Source organism: Archocentrus centrarchus, chromosome 7 (assembly GCF_007364275.1).
Source record: "Archocentrus centrarchus isolate MPI-CPG fArcCen1 chromosome 7, fArcCen1, whole genome shotgun sequence".
Taxonomy (NCBI): Eukaryota; Metazoa; Chordata; class Actinopteri; order Cichliformes; family Cichlidae; genus Archocentrus; species Archocentrus centrarchus.
Window position 1 is genome coordinate 24,375,542 of NC_044352.1, and position 26,894 is coordinate 24,402,435.

At 38.7% G+C, this 26,894-nt stretch overlaps 2 protein-coding genes across 2 annotated transcripts; both read left to right on the forward strand.

The window, feature by feature from the left end:
- The first annotated feature begins 37 nt into the window (after positions 1 to 37).
- LOC115783629 (taste receptor type 1 member 1-like) lies at positions 38 to 5,306 on the forward strand. The gene is made up of 6 exons (XM_030734541.1): positions 38 to 219; positions 497 to 794; positions 1,003 to 1,728; positions 2,612 to 2,818; positions 3,124 to 3,244; positions 4,261 to 5,306. Exons 1-6 carry the CDS (start codon positions 38 to 40, stop codon positions 5,187 to 5,189), a joined length of 2,463 nt encoding a protein of 820 aa, XP_030590401.1. The 3' UTR covers positions 5,190 to 5,306.
- Positions 5,307 to 13,426: 8,120 nt separating this feature from the next.
- LOC115783542 (taste receptor type 1 member 1-like) lies at positions 13,427 to 26,687 on the forward strand. Its single transcript, XM_030734418.1, has 6 exons — positions 13,427 to 13,608; positions 13,892 to 14,189; positions 14,328 to 15,053; positions 16,178 to 16,384; positions 16,669 to 16,789; positions 25,765 to 26,687. The coding sequence occupies exons 1-6, from the start codon at positions 13,427 to 13,429 to the stop codon at positions 26,685 to 26,687; spliced, it is 2,457 nt and encodes an 818-aa protein (XP_030590278.1).
- The last annotated feature ends 207 nt before the right edge of the window (positions 26,688 to 26,894 follow it).

Sequence of the window (26,894 nt, forward strand, 5' to 3'; positions counted from 1 at the left end):
GGTTACAGTTCACAGTAGACTGGCAAGATCTATGAGAATGAAATACACTGTTGCTTATCTGTGTGTTCTGTGGTCTTTTCTACGTGCCTTTGATCAATGCGCCGTGCCAGCCTCTGAGTTTCAGCTACAAGGAGATTATTTGATAGGTGGACTTTTTGATATTCATCATGTTGATGGCTCTTTTTATCACCACAGACCAGAAGTCATTGACTGCTCCAGGTAAGTTATAGTATGCTGCATGCCTTCGCATGATGAAACTAATAAAACACATATATAGAAAGGCTATTATTCAATACTCTTTCTTTGAACTTGAGTTTAATAGCTAGATTTTAAACATTTCGCTTAAGACAGTAAAATTAATTGCTGGATTATCAGCATTCTTGATGGACAAAGTCTACATTACTGACCTCAATCTAATTAGCTCTAAATTATTCTAAAATAAAATGTACAGTCATTATTGAAACTGAATTTATCACTGTCCTTCATCTGCCCACAGTGCACCTTTTATTCTGTCCAGTTATCGGAGGTTTCAGCTGATGAGATTCTCTGTAGAAGAAATCAACAACTCTACCAAGTTACTGCCAAATGTGTTCCTTGGCTATGAAATGTTTGATCACTGCACAGATGCTGCCAGTTTCCCAGGACCTTTCAACCTAATCTCTACTAATGGTTTAATCCGGCCTCTGGAGGAGCCACACGGGAATTTGTCCAAGGTGATAGCGGTGGTCGGCACCTATACAAGCCAAAAGGCACGGACTGTAGCCCCACTGTTCATGATGGATCTTATTCCTATGGTAGAACTATGAGCTGTTCTATACTTTAACATTTTGTAAACCAGATACACAATAAGAAAAAATATTTCAAATCTATTTCTTTGATCAAAATAGGTTGCAGTTAAAATACTAAAATTGTCAAAGTTAAAAAAATACGATTACTATCAGAAATATAGATTAAATTATCAATTATTGTGACTAATTATGATGATATTTTTCTGTTTCTCAGGTCAGTTATGGAGCTGCCAGTTCAATCTTTTCCAGAAAACAGAGTTTCCCCTCTTTCATGAGAACAGTGCATCCCAATAAAGATGTAGTTGAAGTGATTTTGAGCATTTTGAGGGAATTCAACTGGAAATGGGTTGCTTTCCTTTATGTTAATGATGATTATGGCACAGATGGGCTGGACTTATTTATGAAGAAAACTAAGGGCACTGGAATCTGCCTGGCTTATAACAAAGGCCTTGATCATGACACTGATTACAAAGCAACATTAAATCAGATTAATGCACAAAACATAAACGTCATTATTGTTTTTGCACCTGAATGGACTGTTGAAGAGCTCATGAAGTCAGTGAAAGAACAACATGTCACAAACAAGGTGTGGATAGCTGGAGATGCATGGTCCTTAAACAAAAATATACAAGACCAGACAAAAGGAATCAAAGCTCTTGGAACTGTGCTTGGGGTTGCTGAGCCTAAAATAACTATACCCGGTTTCAGTGAGTTCATTCATTCTCTCAAAGCCCAGAGTCACTGTGAAAATGCAGAACAGGAATTCTGTAACCAGCTTTGCAACTGCAGTGGTCTCAGTGCTGAGGAAATCATTGATGCAGACCCATCCTTCTCCATCCCTGTTTATTCTGCGGTGTATTCCATTGCTCACGCCTTACACAATGTCTTACAATGTGGAGCCGGAAGATGTAAAGACAATATCACAGTCTACCCCTACATGGTAAGTATAATGGATTCACACCTCTGTGCAAATCATTTGAAAGGATTGCATAAGATTTTTCCATATTAAAACATCATTCAAACATTCAGCATGATGTTGAAGAAGTATGTGAGCACCTAGACATCAGCAAAAGTTTACTGAATTCAGGAGTTGGTAAATCTAAAGGAACAAGTATGAGTTTATATTATATTAACATTTTATTCACCCACGTAAACATTTGAATTATTAGTCATGAGTCTATACTGATGTGAAGTAGCTCCTCACAAAACAAAAAGGATATCAGAAGACTCATCATCTAAAATAGTTTGCATTAAGTTGAATGTGAGTACTCACTGAGTGTGAGTAAATCTATAATGTAGGCCAGAGCGAGGCCATGTGAGGCTTTGAAAGCAATTAATAAAAGTTTTAAAATTCTGTAAGAGGTGGCCAGTGTAGTGTACTTATGATAGGAGTGATATGGTTTTGCCTCTCTGGCAGTTGAGACTTGAACAAGCTGGTGGTGGGAAGACCTGAGAAGAAGAAATGACAATAATCTAAATGTGATGAGATGAAGGCATTAATGACTTTTCAAGGCCCGCTCAAGGCAGAAAGTTTTAAACTTCAGCAACATTTCATTAGAGGAGAACGCATGACTGTGCAAACCTGGTAATCTATAAGGCCAAAAAGTAAACAAATGGTTTATTTTTCCTGCTTAATCCTAGTTTGAAGCTTATCCCATCAAAATAACTGACTGATTAAATCCAAAGGTTTACTTACTATTTCTACCAGGACCACAGATAACCACTGCTTTTGATAAAGCCACAGAAATGTACTTTTTTGACACTTTGTGTAACACATAAAGTAACACATCCTAATAATCTATTCTTTTGTGTGTCTTCATCAGGTTCTCACAGAGCTGAGAAAGTCAAATTTCACACTTTTAAATTACACTGTTCAGTTTGATGAGAATGGTGACCCCATGTTTGGATCCTACGCAATAGTTTTTTGGGACCAAAGTTCTGATATACAAGAGGTTGGCTATTATAATTTTAATGGATTTAATTTCTCCATCAACAGCACCAAAATTAAGTGGCACACAACAACAGGACAAGTAAGTTCCCCCCACCCCACCCCCCGAAGTTTTCAAATTATTCGATTCCCTGATTAAAAATATATTCTCCCCATTTCTAAATACTTGTGTATGCTTGTGCATCTAGTTGTGGATGGCAATTGGCTTATTTGAAGGGATGTTTTGCTATATTATGCAAATCTAATAAAAGTTACAAAACATGCTTAAATTCAAAAAGGCCGAATTCATTTATTACAGTACCTCCCTATTTGTTTACTCCGTCCTTCACCGTATTCTCTCACCTGTCCATAAATTTGATTTTGTACAAAAATTCATCTTGTCTGCAGGTACCTACTTCAGTGTGTTCTAAAGAATGTGATGTAGGGTACAAGAAAACACAAGATGGAATCCATGAATGCTGCTTCAATTGTACAATCTGTCCAAATGGGACTTACATAAACAGCACAGGTAAATAATTTTACATGAGAGGGGGGAAAAGGGTACAAGCAGCACTGTCAGTCTTGACTTCATGACTTCAGGCAGCAAAGCATTTACAAAAGCTAAAATGATTTAATACTCACATTGATTGGATGCTATAGGATGCTTTTAATTCTGTGTAAATCCACCACTGCACAAATCTGAGCAGTAAGTTTAAGTCTTATCACAATTAGCCAAACCTTTGGCAAATTTCTGAAGCAGAAGGCAAGTTAAAGTGGAAGTAAAAGCTCAGGAAAACATACAGAATTCAGGATTAAATGTTTGGAACTGTCATTTAAAGTGCACCTATTATGCTCATCCCCAACCCATATTTTTATTCTTGGGCTGTACTAGTTTTCCAGTCAGAGTTGAAATGTGCAGCCCCTCACTTCATCCACTATCTGATGCCACTCCTCCCTTGCTGATTGACTGCCCTTTGCCTGGTTTCCCCCGACAAGATTCACAGTCTCTTCAGCTTGCCAGTGAGGAGGTTAAAAACCTTGTTTTTGATTGGAAATGCTAAGTTCACTCTTCCATCACACATGTTCCAGCTTGACTCTGATAGAATCTGAATCTGAATGTAAAAGTAGAAAGCAGCAACAAAGATTCAGTAAATGCTGTGCTCAGTACCTGCTTATTATGGGATGTAACAGGGAATTTATTTAAATTACAGGCTCTAGTCAACTGTCTGTGTTCCTGTTAATATGTGTACATGAGGGAAATGCACTAAATTCCCAACTAAAGTGGAAAACTTTAGCCAACTGGAATTACAAAAGGTAACATGACAAGTAATGTTAGTATTATTCTGCTGTGTCTCTCTGGACTCTCACTCATAACTGCTTTTGCATGTATAAAAACATGTAATTTTTTTGTACATGACACATGAGTGGCCTGCTTGGTTTGGTAGTCAGATGGTGATTATTATGTACAGTGGAGCCGGTCTATTCCATACCATTAAAAAAATAAAGTTAATTTAATGACCTTTTGTCCATTTGTTTGTCAAACAGGGGATCCATACAAGTGCATTAACTGTAAGGACACAGAATGGTCTGAAGAAGGAAGTACATCATGCAATCCACGGGCGGTGGAGTATATACCATTTACAGACATTTGGGCTGTAGGGATCATGGTCTGTGCCCTTGCCTTGGTGTTCATCTCACTGGCTTCGTCTGTTCTCTTTGCCCTGAACTACAACACACCCGTTGTCAAATCTGCTGGGGGGCCAATGTGCTTTCTTATTTTAGGCTGTCTCAGTTTGTCTAGCCTTAGTGTATTTTTTTATTTTGGCAAACCAACAGTTGCGTTCTGTATCTTAAGATACTCACCATTTCTTTTATTCTTCACTGTCTGCTTAGCGTGTTTTGTTGTGCGCTCTTTTCAAATTGTTTGTATTTTCAAAATAGCAGCCCAGATACCCAAGCTCCACAGTTGGTGGATGAAATATCACGGACAATGGCTGTTCATTGCTGTGGCATTTGTGACACAGGCAATTTTCATTCTTATTAACTTCACATATGCCACCCCCAGATCCAAAAAGGACATGTACTGGGACCCCCAAAAAATCATCCTTGATTGTGAAATTGATTTTAAAGCAGCATCTGTTTCTCTGGTTTTACCTTTATCATTGTGCTCTCTTTGCTTTGTTTTCTCCTACATGGGGAAAGACCTCCCAAAAAATTACAATGAGGCCAAAGCAATAACCTTCTGCCTCCTCCTGCTGATCCTCACCTGGATCATCTTTGCCACTGGGAGGATCCTCTATCATGGCAAGTACATTCAGCCTCTGCAGGCTCTGGCAGTACTCTCCAGTCTCTACTCCTTTCTGTTGTGGTATTTCTTTCCCAAATGTTACATTGTAATTTTTCAACCCCAAAAAAACACACAACAGTACTTTCAAAGTCTTATACAGAGCTATACCAAAACTATTAGCCAGTAGCTGGCTCATGTAGATTTGAGGTGGTGTAGACAAAGGAATGATGTGCTTCAAGCTTTATATATTTCTTCAGTGTAGTGATAAGAATTTTGTTTTTTAGCGTAAATAGCTTATAGGAAATAGTGTTTTTTCCCTCTTAAACCTTTAAGCTTAACCCAGTGACATTTTTTATTATGTGGTTGTTTTACTGAGGAATGTATGTATAGGTAATGTACTTACCAGAAATATTGAAAATGTGTTTTTAGATATAACTGTTTGGTTTTTGGAAGAATAAAATGAAATAAAATGTCATCTGAAGAAATCTGTAGGGTAGCATAACCATAAGCTCATCATTTTAAACACTAAACACAAGAAGCATTTGTTTTATATTTTATACTTGAGATACTAAATAAGAATATTTCTGACAAGAAATTTATACTTCTATGGTGTGCTTTATTTTCAATTAAGGTTTCTGTATGACACAAATCTGATTATATGAGTGCAGGACTCCACTAAAATAAAAGTTTCATAAAACTTAAACTTTCACTGTAAAACTGTAAAAGATATCAACAAACCAAATAATACCTGAAAGGTTAAATGGCTTGGGATCTGTTTAAAGTAAACTCAAAGTATGCTGAAGTAGTTAAATCTCAAAGGAGGATGGGTTTGAAGAGGATTTCAAACTTTCTCCATTCATTTCAAATGGCAAAATGAAAATTCATAAAAAGCTAAATATTTTACCATAAAGAAAAGTAATAGCACACTTCTCCAGAAAAAAGTTGAACATTTTGATACCAGAATAGTTTCTGTTGCACAAAAAAACACAGAGGAGTTAAAGAAAATGCTGTTAAGCATTCGCATCAAATACAACAAGCTATCATGCAAACAATACAACAAGCATTTTATACATTTATAAATTTTCTGACGAATTTTCTGATGACATTTCAGCTTATGTCTGGCCAATTGTTGTTTTCATTCACATTGTGTGTGCAAATAGTCTTTTCAATGTCCTGTCTGGCCAAAGGTTAGGTCATGCAGAACTTATTTGTAAGAGGATGTATCATTTAAGCGTAAACCAAAGATCCATGGTTGAATTAATTATATCATTTGCATGCATGTATTTGCTTGTAACCCCGTGTGATTTTACAACCAAATTGGTACCTCTTTGCCATCATACATAGGTGTTCCCCGTAGAAAAACAAACAACAACAAAAAAAATAACAAAAAGCATCACATTAGACTGATGAAACGTTCACAAGCAGTGTAACTTGTTAATGGCTCTATGGGAATGATAGAGTAACTCACAGTCCGATACTATTTCTGTAGCTTGAGTAACATAAAATGGAATCATGATACAGCCCAGATACTGGATACATTGCATATCTATGATACACCGTGATAAATGTTTAATTGAAGAAGTGTTTTTGTTTTTTTAATGAGGCAAAATCAAACAAGTATGTATCCAGTTGGTGCACTGTGGTGTCACTGTGAGTGTGTAAGTGCCAATTCAATTAATTATCTCTCTGATTTACTTTGCTATATCTGCCATTTTTCCTCTTCGGCTTTCTTTTATTGAGATTTAACAATGTTTTAATTGAAAAAAGTAACAAGAAATAATTGTATTAGTAAGTGTATCATATGTAATGTGTACCATTTTTCTCTCTTTTTTCAGTTGTCTTTTCTTATGTTTATGTCAGTGCACATTATGTAAATAAAAAGTAAAAAAAATAGATAAATGAAAAAACATTGTATCATAATTGTATCAAAATGTTATCTTTCAAGTAAATAAACAGATGGTGGTTATTAATGTCTGGTGAGCTGAAGGCATTTTACAAAACTGCCCAAAATTTTAAAACCTGTTGTTACAGCCGTGTTCTGTTTCCTTAAATCTTTTACTTTTAAAGCTAAATAATGTCCTCAAACAGGTGCCTTGTTCATTACATTCTACAGAATGTCCTGTTGGATATGCGAAAAAGGATATTGGCATCCACAAATGCTGTTTCAACTGTGATATATGTCCAAATTGAACTTATGTCAACACAATAGGTAAATTATGGCAAATGAAAAGCTTAAAATAAGTAAAGGTTGTGCTGTTGATTTGGTTCATTTGGTTGTCAGATACTGACACCATGTGCAGTACCATGGAGTGATCCTACTTCATAGCAAATGTTTTAATATGTTTACTGATGATCTGTCTTTTGTTATGTAAAACAGAGGATCCCCACAACTGTGTCTATTGCACAGACACAGAATGGTCTGGAGAAGGAATTACATCATGTGATCTGGGTGTAGTGGAGAACATGCCATTTGCAGATGTCTGGGCTATACTAGTCATGATCGGTGCCTGGGCCTTAGTGGGCATGATATTATCACTATCTGCTCTCTGCTTTACAGTGGGAAATTTATCTGAATGTTTAATGCTCTGGCTATACTCTCCAGTGTCTACTCCTTTCTGTTGTTGTATTTACTCCCTAAATGCTACATCATTATTTTTAAACCACACCAAAATACACCTAAATACTTCCAAGGCCTCATTCAGAATTATGCAAACACAATTAGCCAATAGCTGCTAATAATATGGTGTCTCTATAAGGCAGAGAAACTAATGTATTCAGGGCCTTTTGCTAACAGCTGTGATTTTGAGTAAGCAGTTATTGAGAACTTTGACTTAAAAATTTCATTAGTAAACTCTTGGTGAATATGCTTATGGATTTTTCTGAGTTAGATGAAAAGAGATGAGAAGATGAGAAGATTAATGAGAAAATGCTGCTCCCTCATACATTAAGCTATTGCAGCTATAGTCTTTTTTACATTTATGTTGTTGTAAACAAATAAATGAATGAAATAAAACATTGTTTTTACCATGCAATTATAAATAATTTAGCTTTTTCCCTTGTTTCTAGTCTTTATGGTCAATTGCTTAGGCCACTTTTTTAAACAAACCCATATGAGAGGGGGTAATTTTCATTTCTTTTAATTAGTAAACAAAATCCAATGACGTTTAAGCTGTTTTAACTTCATTGCTAGACAACTATTTGATCAACCACATCTAATCATTCATCAGCACATCTAGTTTGAAAGCCAATCCTAGTCCAACAGGGAACTCAGTTAAATGTGGTACAGAAAAATTAATGAGCATGTAGACATGACATGAGACATTTATTTGGATTTTTCAGTGATGCTCCATATCCCATACGGTATAGTGCACTGAAAGTATCATAAAATTCCTATCAAAAAAGATCATTGTGTACCGTCATGCATTGTTCTGAAGTTAATCTGGGTCAACGAAACCAAGAGATTTCTAAAAAGAGAGATATAACTTTCTTTCCAGTGGTCCCCGGGGCATAAAAAGACAGCATGTTAGAATCACTTGTCCAATAAAAAAATAGTTATTTCTGGGTTTGGGTTTAAAAAGCTTTTTTTGTTTGTTTGTTTTTCTCTGCAGATTGCACTACACATAAGAAAAAGTTCACAATATTGTCAATCCACAGTTTCAACATGATCAACACATACTCTGGCTTATCCCACCAGAGCATGAACAAGGTCTCAGTGCAATTTTATGGGGACAGTAAGCCAAGATAAAACAAAGTATAAGCAGCTGCATCTTTAGTACAACCAGGATTTCTCCCTTTTCCCTCTTAATTTGTCATTCACCTTTGCTATACTTCAGCTAAACCTCTTACAATATTTGGTCGGTTACCATTGCATTTGGTACACACATTGAAGAGGATGAATCCAAATTACTTTTGATTAATTTCCCAAATGTTGGTTTATTACCAAATACTTGCAAAGCTAATGATATCCAGTTACTTTTCATGGCTTTGGTGCTAACTGAAAAATGAATAACCAAGCCGAATTTGCTTTACAGCAACATTTTATCATTGTGACTTGATCACATTAGCAAACTGTCTTACAAAGCTGACAGTTTGGACATAGGTCCATGTATTGTAATTATTTGCATAATAAAACCTACTTCCAAAAGTTTTTAAGGAACTTTTTTTTCTTTAAATTTAGTCCTTTAAACCACGTATGGAGGAAAGTGTATTAAAGAGCCCACATGTACTGTAGCAAAGGAAGTCATCCCCAAGGTAACTTATTATGCTGTAGATACCTTTGTTAGCTCTGCTGCTCTGTGAATTTAAAACTTTAAACATGATTGTTTTTCTTTGGCTAAAGGGAAAAATCCTACACTTTTAAAAGGATCAGGGATTAAAAGTGCTTAATCAGGATGATTGTTAAACCCTGTGAGCATAGATCACAGTGTTGACTTACCTGCTGTGCACCCTTAGGATTTTGAGTTTCGTGGTCTCCCATCCAGCTTTGTATCTCCTGTGTTTAATTTAATATAAGTTTAGCTTAAGCCTCCAAGTCCTGCATTGGGGTCCTCTCTGCCTTGCCTGCAATAGCAGTATGTGACACACCTCCTCTATGGTTGGTGCTAAGACACAGAGAAAATATGCAAGAAAAAGAAGTCTCCTCTGACTTGAAAAAACACAAAGACATTAAGAGAAATGTCTTGACTACCTTTCTTAACATACTGCCACTGGCATTGGATTGGATAAGTAACAGAAATGGAGAAATGTAAAAAGACAAGGAGCACACTACAACATCTAAAAAAAATAAATAACACCATCTAAGAAAATAAAATGTAACAACAACAGGTACAATTTCAAGAATCAAGTAAAACAAAAACATATTGGGGATAAAACTGCAAATAAACAGATGATTGTTATTACTCATAATTCAATAAACTGTTAGTATATAATTGAGTCCATATGAAAACTTTTCAAACTAATGATTATTGTCAGTTTTATTGCAAGTTTGTCTGTAATATTTGGTGATATTTGGTCTTAATGAGAGTCATAGTTAAATGGTAAATGGACTAGTTCTTATATAGCACTTTTCTACTCTGAGAACTCAAAGCGCTTATACAACACGTTTACATTTACCCCAGCACTCCCATGATTAACTAATCTAAGTGCTTTTTATTATCTAACATTCACACTCCAATGCTTGCGTCGGAGAGCAACTTGGGGTTAAGTATCTTGCCCAAGGACACATTGGCATGCAGCCTGGAATCACCAGGAATCGAACTGCCGACCTTCCAATCAGTGGGTGACCTGCTCTACCTCCTGAGCTACAGCCACCCAGTTGAAACGTACAGTACCAGTCAAAAGTGTGTCCAAACTTTTGAGTGGTACTGTATGTCTAATCCACCTTTTTCTGTTTATCAGCTCCACAGTTTGAGAGCCTCATCCCTTCCAACCAAGCAGAAGGAGGAGTTCCGCCTTTCAACCACAAAGTTACCTGAATTCAAATTCAGGTTACAGTTCATCACGTTCATCTACTGAGTGACTGCAAATTTCCTCTTTCTGTCACGGTCCCTAGGTCATTGACCCAGAGGTCTGAGTTAGCGTGGGTTCTGAGTTTTTTGATTTTGGGTTTGAAATTATTTTTTGTTCTAGTTCTAGTTCTTGGCCTTTGATTAGGATGATATTCTCCAGTGCTTCTGAGTTTGTTTCCTTCTTTTATGATAGTTCATTTTCTAGTCCAGTCTGTCTTAGTATCTTCTCTGTCTCCTGCAGAGGTGGGCAGTAACAAAGTACAAATACTTTGTTACTGTACTTACGTAGATTTTTCAAGTATCTGTACTTTACTTGAGTATTTATTTTTCTGACTACTTTTTACTTTTACTCCCTACAACTTTACACAAGTAGCTGTACTTTCTACTTCTTACATTTTCAAACAGACTTGTTACTTTAGGTTTAACGCGTCTGAGAGAAGTTTGCATTTCCGGTCAGTGTGCCGTCAAACTTCAGATGATCTGAGTCTAAACGGAGGAATAATAGCATATAAGAGACAATCGTACTCGAGTATCCTCATGCTGCTTATGGCATACAAAGAGATTAAAGAGGCAAAACCGTATAATTAATAGTATCATTTATAGCGCTATGATCAGGGGTTACAGGGAGCCAGACTGAGGGCCGATGTCCGTAAGTTGTTCTCATGGTACTTCAGCATTTAGCTAGCACTACAGAAGAGGAGCGAGCGTAAAGAGAGTAATGTGGCAGGTCATTTTAAATGCAAAGTTTATAAATGCTTAACAAATATCAGCACAAAAAGTGTCTGCAGTTTGTCACACAGTGTGTCTGCTAGCTAAAAGAACAATATTTCCAGGGAGAGCAAAGAATGAGCGATAACTTCACTTAGATGGAGAAAGAATTAAGAAAGAGGACAGGAGAGGAAGGAGAGAGCAGCAGCAGCAGGTCAGCTGATCACAGCCTGCACACCAAGAATATTTACTGGAGCTCACAATACAAAGCTGTGATTCTTCTCCCCATGCAGAGCCACTACAACTGATCTTAGGGTTCCTCCACCTTCTGAATCCCACTGTAACCCCTGAGTATCCTCATGTTTGTGTTGAGGTGTGGAGGCACAGTCACCCTCTACTATGGAGGACACAGAGAACAGAGCTGTTTATAAATTCCCTTTCGCAGTTTGTGTCCTACATAACAGATTCAAGCTGAGTACATTCATTAGAATTAAAATTTAGATGGGAAAAATGTTTGTATTCTCATGTAATATTATTTTATATTATTACAATAATATATAGGTTCAGTTAGCTTTACAGAAAAATAGCAGGTAGAAACGTCCTCCAAAAAGCTACTTTTTTACTTTGAGTACATTTCAGAGCCTGAACTTTTTACTTTTACTTGAGTAAAGAAGTTGAACCAGTACTTCAACTTTTACCAGAGTAGTTCTTAACACAAGTACTTGTACTTGAGTACAGAATGTCAATAGTTTTGCCACCTCTGACCTCCTGTGTGTATTCATCTGGTCTCTGTGTTTTTTCACCTTCCTGCTCTTGTGTCAATTGTGTCAATTGTGGATGTGCGTGTCTCAGTGATAATCATATCCCATTTTTCTTTGACAGCTCCTAGTCTCCTATTTCCATGCATATTGTAGTTTTGTTTCCTGTATTGTTTCCTTCCCAGCTGTTTCCACTTGTCCCGAATGCCTTGTGTATAAATTGTTTGTGTTTTCTTCAGTTCTCTGACGCGTCATCTATGGCTTCCTGCCTGCTGTGTGCTCTCCTGTCTATCTGCATGTATCTCAGATTAAGTAAACTTCCTAGTTTGTTCTGTTGGCTCCTGTCTAGCTTTGTAAGTCCTGTGTGTCTAGCAATAAAGCTGAAGTTAAGTGAAGTCCTGTCTTGAGTCCTACATTGGTGTCCTAAACCTTCCTGCCACAGCGCACTACATGACACTTTCAAATGGCCTGTGTGGTCACATGTTAAATTGTGCAGGGATCATTTGTAAAAGGAGGTGGTCATTTAATATGATAATGGGGTGAATTTCTGTTTTGTGTATATTGTTACTCTATCCTCCATTTAATCTAAAAACAACAAATCTCTTCTTAGTGAGATCATACTAAGCACGAATTTCTTCCAAAGGGCCAGTGCATTTTGACGCATTTCCCGCAGTGGAAAAGGCTGCTTGTTATTAGCTTTACGGTGGTGTAATCATTACAAAAGACAATTGCAAACACCAATGCAAAAAGCATTTTCATGTATGCAATGAAAATTATTTGAAGGTGTAAGTAATGGTTTGGTAATAGTATAACAGGGTCTAAAAACATACACTTGCAATTTTGTAGTAGTTCAATTTTAATGCCTAAGGGGCCTTTTAAAGACAGGTAAAGCTGAATAAAGGAATCAAGGAAAAGCCATAATGCTTTTGAATCAATGCCTTCCAGCATGTTAGAATCCCAGCTTTAGTTGCCATATAGAAAAATAAAAAATTATGTAAATCCAGTCATACAAGAGATCTGGTTGTCTTGTTTGTGGATTCCAAATAAAGTTCAAAATGTAGCAGTCTAGTTTTGAATAAAAGGAGATATTTTTAAGATCTCTTTATCTTTTCTCATTTCTTCCACAGGAGTGAATTAAAAGCTGAACTAAATGTGTCATATTGTTTAAAGGAGGGATATCAGTGTAGTTTAACATGATTACCTTGTTAGAACCGTTTGCTTGTGATGCTTGTTCAACTTTGTGCAGGAACAGGAGAGTAGATGCCTTTGCATACTGATTTGTGAAATTTAATTCAACCATTTCTAGGAGTGTATTAATCACCCAGGCATTGCCACATGCATGGAAATGATGGCAGAGGAAAAAAAAAAAAGTCACCAGTGTATCACAAGTTACTAAAGGCAGAGGGAAGTCTTGGTAGAGTGCACATCAGATTGGTAAGAGAGCTGCAACAATGAAACATTTTCTTGTTTCTTTGTGTCTGCTCGGAACATTTCTACATGCCTTCACTCAACGTGCTGTCTCAGTCTCAGAGTTTCAGCTGGAAGGAGATTATTTGATAGGTGGACTTTTTGACATCCATTATGACAGCGGACAAACATATCATGAAAGACCAGAAGTCATGGACTGCTCCACGTAAGTTTTATAACATCTTGTTGGATGTCTTTGCAAAATTAAACTACTTACTTTGTTTACTAAAACCCAATCCTGTAAACTCAGAATTGCCATATAGCATTTAATCTGATCTGTGTCCTTATTCAGTGGAATTTATTTTCCATGTCTCCACAGTATTAGCTGACATTTACAAATAGTAATGTTTAAAGTACTGAATAATAGCAAAACTACAGAAATGTGAAGTTTTGAAGCAACATTTCATATTCTTACAGTTAATCCTGCTCTCTCGTCTTTTTGTCCTCAGTAAACTACTCACAATTGCAAGTTATCGGAGGTTTCAGTTGATGAGATTTTCTGTTGAGGAAATCAATAACTCTACCAATTTATTGCCAAATGTAACTCTTGGCTATGAAATATTTGATCACTGTTCAGATATGCAGAATTTTCCAAGTATTTTTAAATTAATCTCAATTAATGGCTCAGTCCAACCTTGGGCTCAAACACAAAAACCTCTGTCTAAAGTAATATCAGTGGTTGGTCCTTTCGCAAGCACTCAGTCCCTGACCGCAGCCCCACTATTCATGGCAGATCTTGTTCCTATGGTAAGTTATTAATAAATAATATGATGAAAACAGTCATATTCATAGAGCACAGTGCAATTGTTGTCAGTTCTTTCATGTAAAGCACCTTTTACTTTTTATTGTCTCAGAAAATTAATTTCTCTGTTACTCTTTTAACAGATCGGTTACGCAGCTGCTAGTTCTGTGTTTTCAAACAAGGCAAAATACCCATCGTTCATGCGTACAGTGCCTTCTAATAAAAGCATGATCAAAGTGATTGTTAAAATTTTGCTAAACTTCAAGTGGCGCTGGGTTGCTTTCATTAACAGTGATGATGATTATGGCACCGATGGTCTGAATCTGCTCATAAATATGATTAAGGATTCTGAGATCTGCCTAGCATACACCAAGACCCTCAGTGACAACACCGATTACTCTCAGATGTTTAAACAAATAGAGGCACAGCAGATACGTGTCATAATTGTTTTTGCTCCACAAAAAACAGCTGAAGCGGTCATTAAGTCAGCAATACAACTGAATATCACAAACAAGGTGTGGATAGGAGGACGCTCATGGGCCTTAAACAAGCAGCTCCCCAAAATACAAGGAATCAAAAACATTGGAACCATACTTGGGGTATCTGACCCAGTAGTGAAAATACCTGGTTTCAGTGATTTTATATATTCTTCCATAGTCCAGACTCATTGTGAAAATGCAAAGCAAGACATATTTTGTAATCAGAAATGTAACTGCACCTGCCCGAAACCTGAGGAAATCCTTGCTGCGGACCCATCATTCTCTTTGCCAGTTTATTCTGCCATATATGCCATTGCTCATGCCTTACACAATACCTTACAATGTGGAGCTGGCAAATGTAATAACAAGATCACAGTGTATCCGCACTTGGTAAGTATACAATCATTCTCTTAAAATTCATCCTGATAATTCAGTTTTTATTTGTGATGACTGTAGCTACTGGTAATTTGTAGAGGGTAGACTGAAAGGAGTGTAGAAGTTTCTGATAGAGTAGAACAATCTGTATTTATGTGTATTATAACATACAGTTTCAACATATATTGGGACTGACCCTTTGTTTAATAAAAAATAGCACAGATAAATCAAATGTTGAAATGCTTTTATCCCCCTCCATAACATAATATAAATATTAATGCCAATGTCATGTTTTTGTTCCATTACAGCTTGGCAACAATGTTGTAATAGTGGGATAATAAGATGGAAACAAAATGGCAAAAATATGTATATTACAAAATATTACCATTTAATTACCAAAGTATACAATTGTATTGAAATAATTATCTTGTATCAACAGTGGTTATAGCTGAGTAATATTACACTGAAATTCATGTAATTGGGTAGTAACAGGCCAGAAACCAGGAGTAATAATGAGGAAACAAATCTATGCCTATGAGGCAAAACTGATTAGTAATAATATAGTAATATTTTGCTAACAATATGATAACCTGCTAGCCATAAAGCAGTAATATATATGCATTAAAATTTTTATATACTGGCTTGTAGTTGTACCTCCATAATGATAAGGTAATACTGGTTGGTGCTTTAACATTTAATGATAATATTATTAAATTGTAATGAATCCTTCCCTATGTTCCAAGCATGCTTCTTTGTTTGAAGGTAACAGTGCAAATATTCTGTTTAATCTTGTGACTTATTGCCTGTAAATGCCTATTTTCCATTATTCCTTTCTTATTTACACCTTATTACACCATTGTTAACACATCTTTACCAACAGAAAATTTTATCTGTGTTTCTAAAATGTTAGGACAGGGAAATGCTTACCACTGTTTTGAATTCCCTCTTTTACCAACAGTCTGTACGTTTTTTTAACCTGAGGTAACGTGCTGTTGTATTTCTGAAAGCAAAATGTTTTCTGGTTGTTGCAGTGTTTTTCATTTCATATTGTTCAAGTTTTCAATGGGTGTACTAGCTATATTTTTCTTTACAAAGACAAAGAATTAATTGGTTATATAAATTTCCTCTGAATACACCAGGTTCTGGCAGATCTGAAGAAGTCAGATTTTACACTTTTAAACCAAAATATTCAGTTTGATGACAATGGAGATATAAAAAATGGATATTATTCTATAGTTTTCTGGAATAACAGAGGTGATGCACAGGAGGTCGGATTTTATCAGTTTAATACAACAGTCCAAATCTTCATAGATGAAAGCAAAATTAAGTGGTACACTGATGGAGAAGTAAGTAATTTTTTTTTTGTTTTGTTTTAAATTATTATTATTATGACTATATCATGTAGTTAAATATAATATATGAGGAATGTTTGTTTGTACAAAGAGGTTTTAATAGTATAAAACACAATTTCAGGAAACTCCGCTACCAGCTTGCGACAATTATTCTGGGATGTCTAAATGATGTGGCTTTCTTTTTTTTTTTTTTAACAAAGCATCTTTTCATCTGTCTCCACCTTTCATATAAGTGTTTTCACTTATTTTACATGTTGTTAAATAAATGTCTTGTACAGGTGCCGACTTCCTTCTGTTCCCCAGAATGTGCTGTTGGTTATATAAGAAAGCCAAATGGAATCCATAAATGCTGCTTCACCTGTGAAATCTGTGCAAATGGAACTTACATCAACATTACAGGTATATATATATATATATATATATATATCCTTTTTTTTTTTCTTCATTCGCATATATTTTGGGAATGTCCAAAAATAAAATAATTTTGGACAGAGATTCACAAAATTATAACTTTTGTACTCAATAATAAAATACCTTTACAGTTATTTCATTTATTTATGGGGAATTGTGATTTCCTGATCAGATCTGCCGATAAGTACTTATTTGCCATTTTTATATCAGCTTGTAAAACAGCACTCACAAGAGGCTGGTTGCTTCCTGAGCCCCCCCACAGTCTCTGATTGGATAGATGTTGTTAATGAGATTTACACAATGGAAGCAATTACTTTTTCCATTCTTAAGAAAACTCCTTGAGAAAAGTAAACTTATTAATCTATGGCTTAAATGGGTCAGATACATAAAACAATTAAAGCCAGACTTAACCGAGGTATTGTATTAACAATCTTTGTTCTGTTTATCTCCTTCATCCTTTGCTTGGTTTAATTACTTGTATCCCCCACTCTTTTCTCCCAAATAAGACAATTGATTAGCATATTTGTATAATGCAAATTTTTTCTTCCTTTAATTATTTATTTTCTTCTTTCTCTTCTTTTCTCCCTCACAAATGTCACAAAGTTTATATATAATTTGTAAAAATGCAAAATTAGCAAATGGATATACTTAAAAAAAATAAAGGGAACACTTAAATAACACATCCTAGATCTGAATGAATGAAATATTCTCATTGAATACTTTGTTCTGTACAAAGTTGAATGTGCTGACAACAAAATCACACAAAATTCATCAATGGAAATCAAATTTATTAACCAATGGATGCCTGGATTTGGAGTCACACACAAAATTAAAGTGGAAAAATACTATAGGCTGATCCAAATTTGATGTAATTTCCTTAAAACAAGTCAAAATGAGGCTCAGTATTGTGTGTGGCCTCCACGTGCCTGTATGACCTCCCTACAATGCCTGGGCATGCTCCTGATGAGGTGGCAGATGGTCTCCTGAGGGATCTCCTCCCAGACCTGGACCAAAGCATCCACCAACTCCTGGACAGTCTGTGGTGCAGATGGAGCGAGACATGATGTCCCAGATGTGCTCAATTGGATTCAGGTCTGGGGAACGGGCGGGCCAGTCCATAGCTTCAATGCCTTCATCTTGCAGGAACTGTTGATACACTCCAGCCACATGAGGTCTAGCATTGTCCAACATTAGAAGGAACCCAGGGCCAACCGCACCTGCATATGGTCTCACAAGGGGTCTGAGGCTCTCCTCTCGGTACCTAATGGCAGTCATGCTACCTCTGGCGAGCACATGGAGGGCTGTGCGGCCCTCCAAAGAAATACCACCCCACACCATTACTGACCCACTGCCAAACTGGTCATGCTGAAGGATGTTGCAGGCAGCAGATCGCTCTCCACGGCGTCTCCAGACTCTGTCATGTCTGTCACATGTGCTCAGTGAGAACCTGCTTTCATCTGTGAAGAGCACAGGGCACTAGTGGCGAATTTGCCAATCCTGGTGTTCTCTGGCAAATGTCAAGCATCCTGCACGTTGTTGGGCCGTGAGCACAACCCCCATCTGTGGACATCGGGCCCTCATACCATCCTCATGGAGTCGGTTTCTAACCATTTGTGCAGACACATGCACAGTTGTGGCCTGCTGGAGGTCATTTTGCAGGGCTCTGGCAGTGCTTCTCCTGTTCCTCCTTGCACAAAGGTGGAGGTAGCGGTCCTACTGCTGGGTTGTTGCCCTCCTACAGCCTCCTCCACGTCTCCTGGTGTAAAGGCCTGTCTCCTGCTAGCACCTCCAGCCTCTGGACACTATGCTGACAGACACAGCAAACCTTCTTGCCACAGCTTGCATTGATGTGCCATCCTGGATGAGCTGCACTACCTGAGCCACTTGCGTGGGTTGCAGAGTCCGTCTCATGCTACCACGAGTGTGAAAGCACCACCAACATTCAAAAGTGACCAAAAAATCAGCCAGAAAGCATAGGTACTGAGAAGTGGTCTGTGGTCCCCATCTGCAGAACCACTCCTTTATTGAGTGTGTCTTGCTAATTGCCAATAATTTCCACCTGTTGTCTATTCCATTTGCACAACAGCATGTGAAATTATCAATCAGTGTTGCTTCCTAAGTGGACAGTTTGATTTCACAGAAGTTTGATTTACTTGGAGTTATTTTGTGTTGTTTAAGTGTTCCCTTTATTTTTTGAGCAGTGTATTTCACAATAAAAATAAAGAATTTCAAAAACAATTACAGGTAAATTATTATGCAATGGGAGGAAAAAGATTTGCTTCATGTGAGGAATCTTGGAGTCATATTTGACCAGAATATGTCCTTCAATGCACATACAGTAATCCCTTGCTACTTCGCGGTTCGCTTTTCACGGACTCGCTGTTTCGCGGGTTTTCAAGCAATATTAGTGTAAAATATTTATTGCGGTATTTTCGCTGTTTCGCGGGTTTTTGCGATACTCGTTCTTCACAGGTGTAGTATGTGTTGTACAGTAATGTATATATTTGGTGTATAAGTGTGTGGGGAGGGTTTATAAAAACTTAAAATAGTGCATAACTACTAAAATAATGTATAAGTATTAAAATAAATATAGCGTCCCTACTTCGCGGATTTTCACTTATCGCAGGTGGTCCTGGAACGTAACACCTGCGATAAGTGAGGGATTACTGTACTAAACAAATATGTAGAACTGCTTTCTTGCATTTGTGCAACATCTCAAAAATTAGAAAAATCCTATCTCACAGTGATGCTGAAAAGCTAATTCATGCATTCATTCATACCTCCCAATTGCATAGAATTGAAACAACATACAATAAAGCAATAATTCTTTTTCCATATAAAACCAAAGAATTTACGCTTACATATCATGCATTCAACATGTCCCAGAGTGCTGTGTCCTTCCACTAACAGGTTTTACAGAAATCGCATAAAAAAGCACTAACAATTACTTCCGGAATTACTTCCGGCGCCGCGCGAGCAGGCAGCCAGTTTCAGCAGCTCCGCACTCATTCCGTGTTTTTTCTCATTTTGTTTAGTATTAGATGTGTTTTTGTGTTTCTGTATCTTCTGCTCTTTTTCCTCATGATGGAGCAGACTTTTTTCTGGAAAACTTTGTTTTTGTTTTTTACCCTTTTTATGGTGTTTATGTTTGGAGACTGCGAGAGGGGCCACGCTCCTATTGTTTACTCTCGGGACCAGCTGATCTCCATCGGGAGCTCCGCTGTGCCTACTCCTGCAGAACGACTTGATATTCCCCGCGAACTGAGAAGGAAGAGACGCGGGAGACGTGCGGGCATAGGTCGTCGTTGCCAGAGGAGAAGGTACAGGCCCGTCATCCCGTCCATCATCATGGGAAACGTGAGATCTCTTCCCAACAAAGTGGACGAGCTGGCGGCGCTAACGCGACATCAAAGGAGCTACCGGGAGAGCAGCCTCATGTGCCTGACGGAGACGTGGCTAACCGAGCTAACCCCGGACTCACACATAAACATGGACGGCTTTCATTTGATCCGTGCCGACAGAACCAAGGAGAGTGGTAAGAAGAGGGGCGGGGGTCTGGCTGTGTTTGTGAACGACAGAGGGTGCAACTCCAGACATCTAACCATCAAAGAGACGCTCTGCAGTAAGGACATTGAACTGCTCGCTGTTAGCATGAGGCCGTACTATCTTCCTTGGGAGTTTTCACATGTTATTGTGATAACTGTGTATGTGCCGCCCTCTGCTAACGCTGCTGCAGCCTGCGATGTCCTCCATGCTACTACCAGCAGACTCCAAACACAGCACCCACAGGCCCTCTTTCTGATCTCAGGGGACTTTAACCACGTCTCCCTGTCCTCCACTCTCCCCACCTTCACCCAGTATGTCACCTGCCACACCAGGAATACCAACACACTGGATCTACTGTATGCCAACATCAAGGAGGCATACAGCTCATCACCTCTGCCTCCCCTGGGGGGCTCAGATCACAACCTGGTTCATCTCCAGTCTGTGTACAAACCCTTGGTACACAGAGAACCAGTTGTGACACACACAGTGAAGAAATGGTCTGAGGAGACTGAAGAAGCTCTGAGAGACTGCTTTAGCTCCACTGTGTGGGAAGAGCTTTGTGCCCCTCATGGGGAGGACATCGACAGCATCACGGACTGCATCACTGATTACATCAATTTCTGCGTGGAAAACACTGTGCCCACCAGGAGGGTACGGTGTTTTTCAAACAACAAACCCTGGATTAACTCTGAAATAAAGGCTCTCCTGAAGGAGAAGAAGAGAGCCTTTAGATCAGGAAATAAGGAGGAGCTGAGAGCCGTGCAGAAGGATCTGAGAAGGAAAATCAGGGATGGAAAAAACATCTACAGGAAGAAGATGGAGGACCAGCTACAGCAGAGCAACATCAGCGGGGTTTGGAGGAGTTTGAACTCAATTTCAGGCCACAAACCAAGCTCTAGGGTTGTGGGAGACTTAGAGTGGGTGAACAACCTGAACCAGTTCTTTAACAGGTTTGACCAGCCACCCACCCCTCCCCCAGCCCAGTCCCCCCTGCTGTCAGCCCCACCATCTTTAATGACTGCCAACCTTTCTTCTTCTTGGGACCTCACACCTCTCAGCTCTCAGCCATCACCCACCCCCTTCACTGCTGAGGACTCCATCTCACAACCCCCATCCCCCACCTCCATCTTGTCCCTCTCAACTCATCCTGTGAGGAAGGAGCTACGTAAAATCAAGGTGCGAAAGGCTGCTGGTCCAGACGGCATCAGCTCCAGGCTCCTGAGGTGCTGCGCAGATCAGCTGTGTGGCATCATGGGATACATGTTCAACCTGAGCTTGAAGCTGGGGAAAGTACCACAACTGTGGAAGACCTCCTGTGTGGTACCGGTACCAAAGACCAAACATCCAAAGGATCTTAGCAGCTACAGGCCGGTAGCCCTGACATCGCATCTAATGAAAACCCTCGAGAGGCTGGTCCTCAACCATCTACGCCTCATGGTGTCGTCTTCGTTGGACCCGCTGCAGTTCGCCTACCGGCCTGGCATCGGGGTGGATGACGCCATCATCTACCTCCTGCACCGAGCTCTGACCCACCTGGGGAAGCCTGGAAGCACTGTGAGGATCGTGTTCTTTGATTTCTCCAGTGCTTTTAACACCATCCAGCCAGGACTTCTGAGAGACAAGCTGGAACTGTCAGGAGTTGACCACCACATCTCCGAGTGGATACTGGACTACCTCACTGACCGCCCACAGTACGTGAGGACACAGGGCTGTGTCTCTGACAGGCTGGTCTGCAGTACGGGGGCCCCACAGGGAACTGTGCTGGCACCGTTCCTCTTCACCCTCTACACTGCAGACTTCTCCATCAACTCCCCACGCTGCCATCTGCAGAAGTTCTCTGACGACTCTGCCATAGTTGGCCTCATCACAGGTGAGGATGACTCAGAGTACAGACAGTGGACTCAGGACTTTGTGGACTGGTGCCAGCGGAACCACCTCCTGATCAACGCCGCTAAAACCAAGGAGCTGGTGGTGGATTTCCGCAGGCGCAGACCCACCACACGGACACCGGTGAACATCCAGGGAGTGGACATTGAGATAGTGAACTCTTATAAGTACCTGGGTGTTCACCTAAACAATAAACTGGACTGGACTCATAACACTGATGCGCTCTACAGGAAGGGTCAGAGCAGACTCTACCTGCTGAGAAGGCTGAGGTCTTTTGGAGTGCAGGGGACACTACTGAAGACCTTCTATGACTCTGTGGTGGCATCAGCCATCTTCTATGCAGCAGTATGTTGGAGCAGCAGCTTGTCTACAGCTGAGAGGAAGAGGATAGACAAGCTCATCAGGAAAGCCAGCTCTGTCCTAGGATGTCCTCTGGACTCAGTGCAGGTGGTGGGAGACAGAAGGACTCTGACCAAAATAACATCACTGATGGACAAGGTCTCCCATCCCATGCATGAAACTGTTGCTGAGCTGGAGAGCTCCTTCAGTGACAGACTGCTGCATCCTAAATGCACAAAGGAGCGTTACCGCAGATCCTTCCTCCCAGCAGCTGTAAGACTTTATAACCATCACTGCTCCCAACAAAAACCACAATAACCTACACAATGTAGGATAATATATAATATACTGTAAATAGTCCGGCCTGTTAAGGTTCAACACACAGGCACATCATGTACATTGTATATAGTGTTATTATTAGTAGTATTAAGGTTAATCTTGTTTGTTGATTTTATATATATATATATATATATATATTCTTTTCTTAATAGTGTGAATTATTATATTTTTATTTATATTTATAATAACTGCGGCTGCTGTTACACCCAAATTTCCCCTCTGTGGGACAATAAAGGCTGTTTCTTCTTCTTCTTCTTCTTCTAACAACACAACGTACTCCATGCGCTTTACTGTTTACATTAGCATGTACAGCTATGGCATTTCTGTATCTAGCATTGTATGTACAGTTGTGTTCAAAATAATAGGAGTCCAACATGACTTACCAGATCAATCAATCTTTTCGGTAGAAATCATATTACTACATGGCAAACAATTTACCAGTAGGTGGAGCAGAGTCATAGAAAACCAACAGCCCCAACATTCATGATATGCATACTCCTGAGTCTGTGTAACTGAATAATTAACTGAAAGGGGTGTGTTCAAAATAATAGTGGTGTAGAGTCCAATCAGTGAGGTCATTCATTCTGTGAAAAAACAGGCGTCAGTCAGGTGGCCCTTATTTAAGGATGAAGCCAACACGTTGTACATGCATTTCTCACTGAAAAACTGAGAAAAATGGGCCATTTCAGACACTGTTCAAAAGAAAAGCATTGTTTAAAAAGTTGATTGAAGAGGAAAAAATATATAAAGAAGTGCAAAATAAACAATAGGCTGCTCGGCTAAAATGATCTCCAGTGCTCTAAAATGGAAAGCAAAGCCAGAGAGAAATGGACGAAAACAGAAGACTACTTTTTGGAACAAGGGCCCCAGATAATTTGTCAGATGACCCCCAAGCACTCAATTCAAGCCACAGTATGCTCTGAAGACAGTGAAGCATGGTGGTGCAAGCATCATGATATTCAAATGTTTCTCTTCCTATGGTGTCAGGCCTATTTTTTGCATACCAGGGATCATGGATCAGTTTGCATATATCAAAATCCTTGAAAAGGTCATGTTGCCTTATGCTGAAGAGGAAATGCCCTTGAAATGGGTCTTTCAACAAGACAATGACCCCAAAGACACCAGTAAGCGAGCAGCATCTTGGTTCCAGACCAACAAAATTAAAGTTATGGAGTGGTCAGCCCAATCCCCGGACCTTAATCAGATAGAAAACTTGTGGGGTGACATCAAAAATACTGTTATTGAGGCAAAATCAAGAAATGCAGAGGAATTGTGGAAAGTTGTCAAATCATCCTGGGCTGGAATACCTGTTCACAAGTGCCAGAAGTTGGTTGACTCCATGCAACACAGTTGTGAAAAAGTTCTCAAAAATAGTGGTTATACAACTTAATATTAGTTTAGTGAGTCACAGGAATGCTAATTCCTAAAGATTTTTCAGTTCATAAAGTGAATTTTGAGTTTATAAAGAAAAATGCAGTTACTGCTATTTTGTTGAACAGCCCAGCATTCATTTTTCTTCATTTCCTGTTAAGTAATTGGATAAATTATACATTTTTCTTCATGTTTTGATTTAGAATATGATGTGCAGTGTTGCCAATGCCTGTAAATAAAAACAATTTAAGGATTCTGAGCTTTACTTATGCTTTTAAATGCACTGCTATTATTTTGAACACAACTGTATATACAAAAAAAAAGTTTTCACTTTATTTGTGGGTTAGTGCACTTTTTAGCTACTTTCTGTAGTTACTATGATTTCCTTCATACATATTATTATAATCAGGATTCTAGGGATTCTATTGATGTATAGTGTGTTAAAATATTCCACAAGATGGTACTATAGCATGTATAAACATAAAGATGTGGTCTGGTGGACTTTTTCTATTGTAGGTCATAAAGGAGACCTCATAGTACTGTATCACACCAATAGAGTACTTCGCTCTCAGACTGCTGGCTTACTTGTGGTTCCTAGGATACTTAAGAGTAGAATTATGGGCAGAGCCTTCAGCTTTCAGCTGCTTCTTCTGTGGAACCAGGTCTCAGCTTGGATTTGGGAGACAGACACTCTCTCTACTTTTAAGAGTAAGCTTAAAACTTTCCTTTTTGATAAAGCTTATATTTAGGGCTGGATAAGGTGACCCCAAACCTTCCCTTAGTTATGCTGCAATAACCCTAGGCTGCTGGGGGTTCCCATGATGCACTTAGCACTTCTTTTTCACTCACCTCTTATCACTCTCTGTGTGTTCATACACCACTCTGCATTTAATCATTAATCACTGGCTCTCTTCCACAGCAGGTCTTTTGTCCTGTCTTCGTTCCCTCACCCATAACTGATCGTGGCAGATGGCTGCCCTTCCCTGAGCCTGGTTCCACTGGAGGGTTCTTCTTGTTAAAAGGGAGTTTTTCATTCCCACTGTTGCCGAGTGTTTGGTCATAGGGGGTCGTGTTGTTTGTTCAGTGTTATCTGTAATTATTGTATGGTCCTTACCTTAAAATAAAAAGTGCCTTGAGGTGACTGTTGTGGTTTGGCACTGTATAAATTAAAAAGTAATTAAATTTAATTGAATTTTTATGGTTGGTTGTTGGTTTTTGAAGGCATAGAAGGGGGGGTATTTACTAGATACAGCTATGTGCATAATGGCTATATATTTGTGTCACATGGTTTTAAAAATTTACTTATCCTTAAAAACGTAGTGAACAACTGTCTCTTCAATAGTATTAAAAATATAAAGTATTGTTACAGTTACCTCAGAGGTAGTGAAAGCTATAAACAATACAAGGAGATTTTGCATAAAAATCTGACATTTTTCAAATATAAACCTATTTTTATTTATATTGTGTCTCTTGTAAAATAGAGAACACCTGCATACAGTGTAAGGACACTGAATGGTCTGAAGAAGGAAGTACATCATGCAGTCTGCGAGCTGTGGAGTACATGCCAGTTACAGACATCGTGGCTATACTGGTCTTCATAGCAGCCGTTGCCTTTGTGGCCATGACATTAGCCATGTCTGTTCTCTTTTCCATCAACTACGACACACCTGTCGTCAGATCTGCTGGAGGACCAATGTGCTTCTTAATTTTAGGCTGTCTCAGTCTGTCTAGTCTTAGTGTATTCTTTCATTTTGGTAAGCCCACAGTTTATCTCTGTATCTTGAGGTATTTACCATTTCTCTTATTCTACACTGTTTGTCTGTCATGTTTTGTTGTGCGCTCTTTTCAGATTGTTTGCATTTTCAAAATAGCAGCCAAGGTGCCCAAGCTCCACAGCTGGTGGATAAAATATCATGGACAATGGCTGGTCATTACTGTTATATTTGTCACTCAAGCAGTTTTCCTTGTTATTGGATATTCTTGTGAACCTCCCAGCCCCTATAATGAAACATCATGGTACCCCGACAAAATCATACTTAGCTGTGACATCAGCCTCAGAGCAGCTGCAGCTCCTGTAGTTTTACTTTCATCAATATCCATTCTTTGCTTCATTTTCTCCTACATGGGCAAAAACCTCCCTAAAAACTACAATGAGGCCAAAGCAATAACCTTCTGCCTCCTCCTGCTGATCCTCACTTGGATCATTTTCACCACAGAGAACATGCTTTACCGTGGAAAGTACATACAGCCTCTTAGTGCTCTGGCAGTACTCTCCAGCCTCTACTCCTTTCTGTTGTGGTATTTCCTCCCAAAATGTTACATCATTATTTTTCAGCCCCACAAAAACACACAGCAGTACTTCCAAGGTCTCATTCAAAATTATACCAAAACAATTAGCCAGTAGCTGCCTTCAGGAAATATATCGGTCACTACAGACGGAGAAGTGATCTTTTTACAGGTGCCCATCACTGTTCTCATGGCAAATCTATTTTGAAATGTATGTACAAGAACATGCTTGAAATGACTTAAAAAGAAAAACAAAAATGCATCAAAATTTATTGTCAGAAATTTGTTTTATATTCTAAAGAGCCTTTACCTAACTGATATCTGT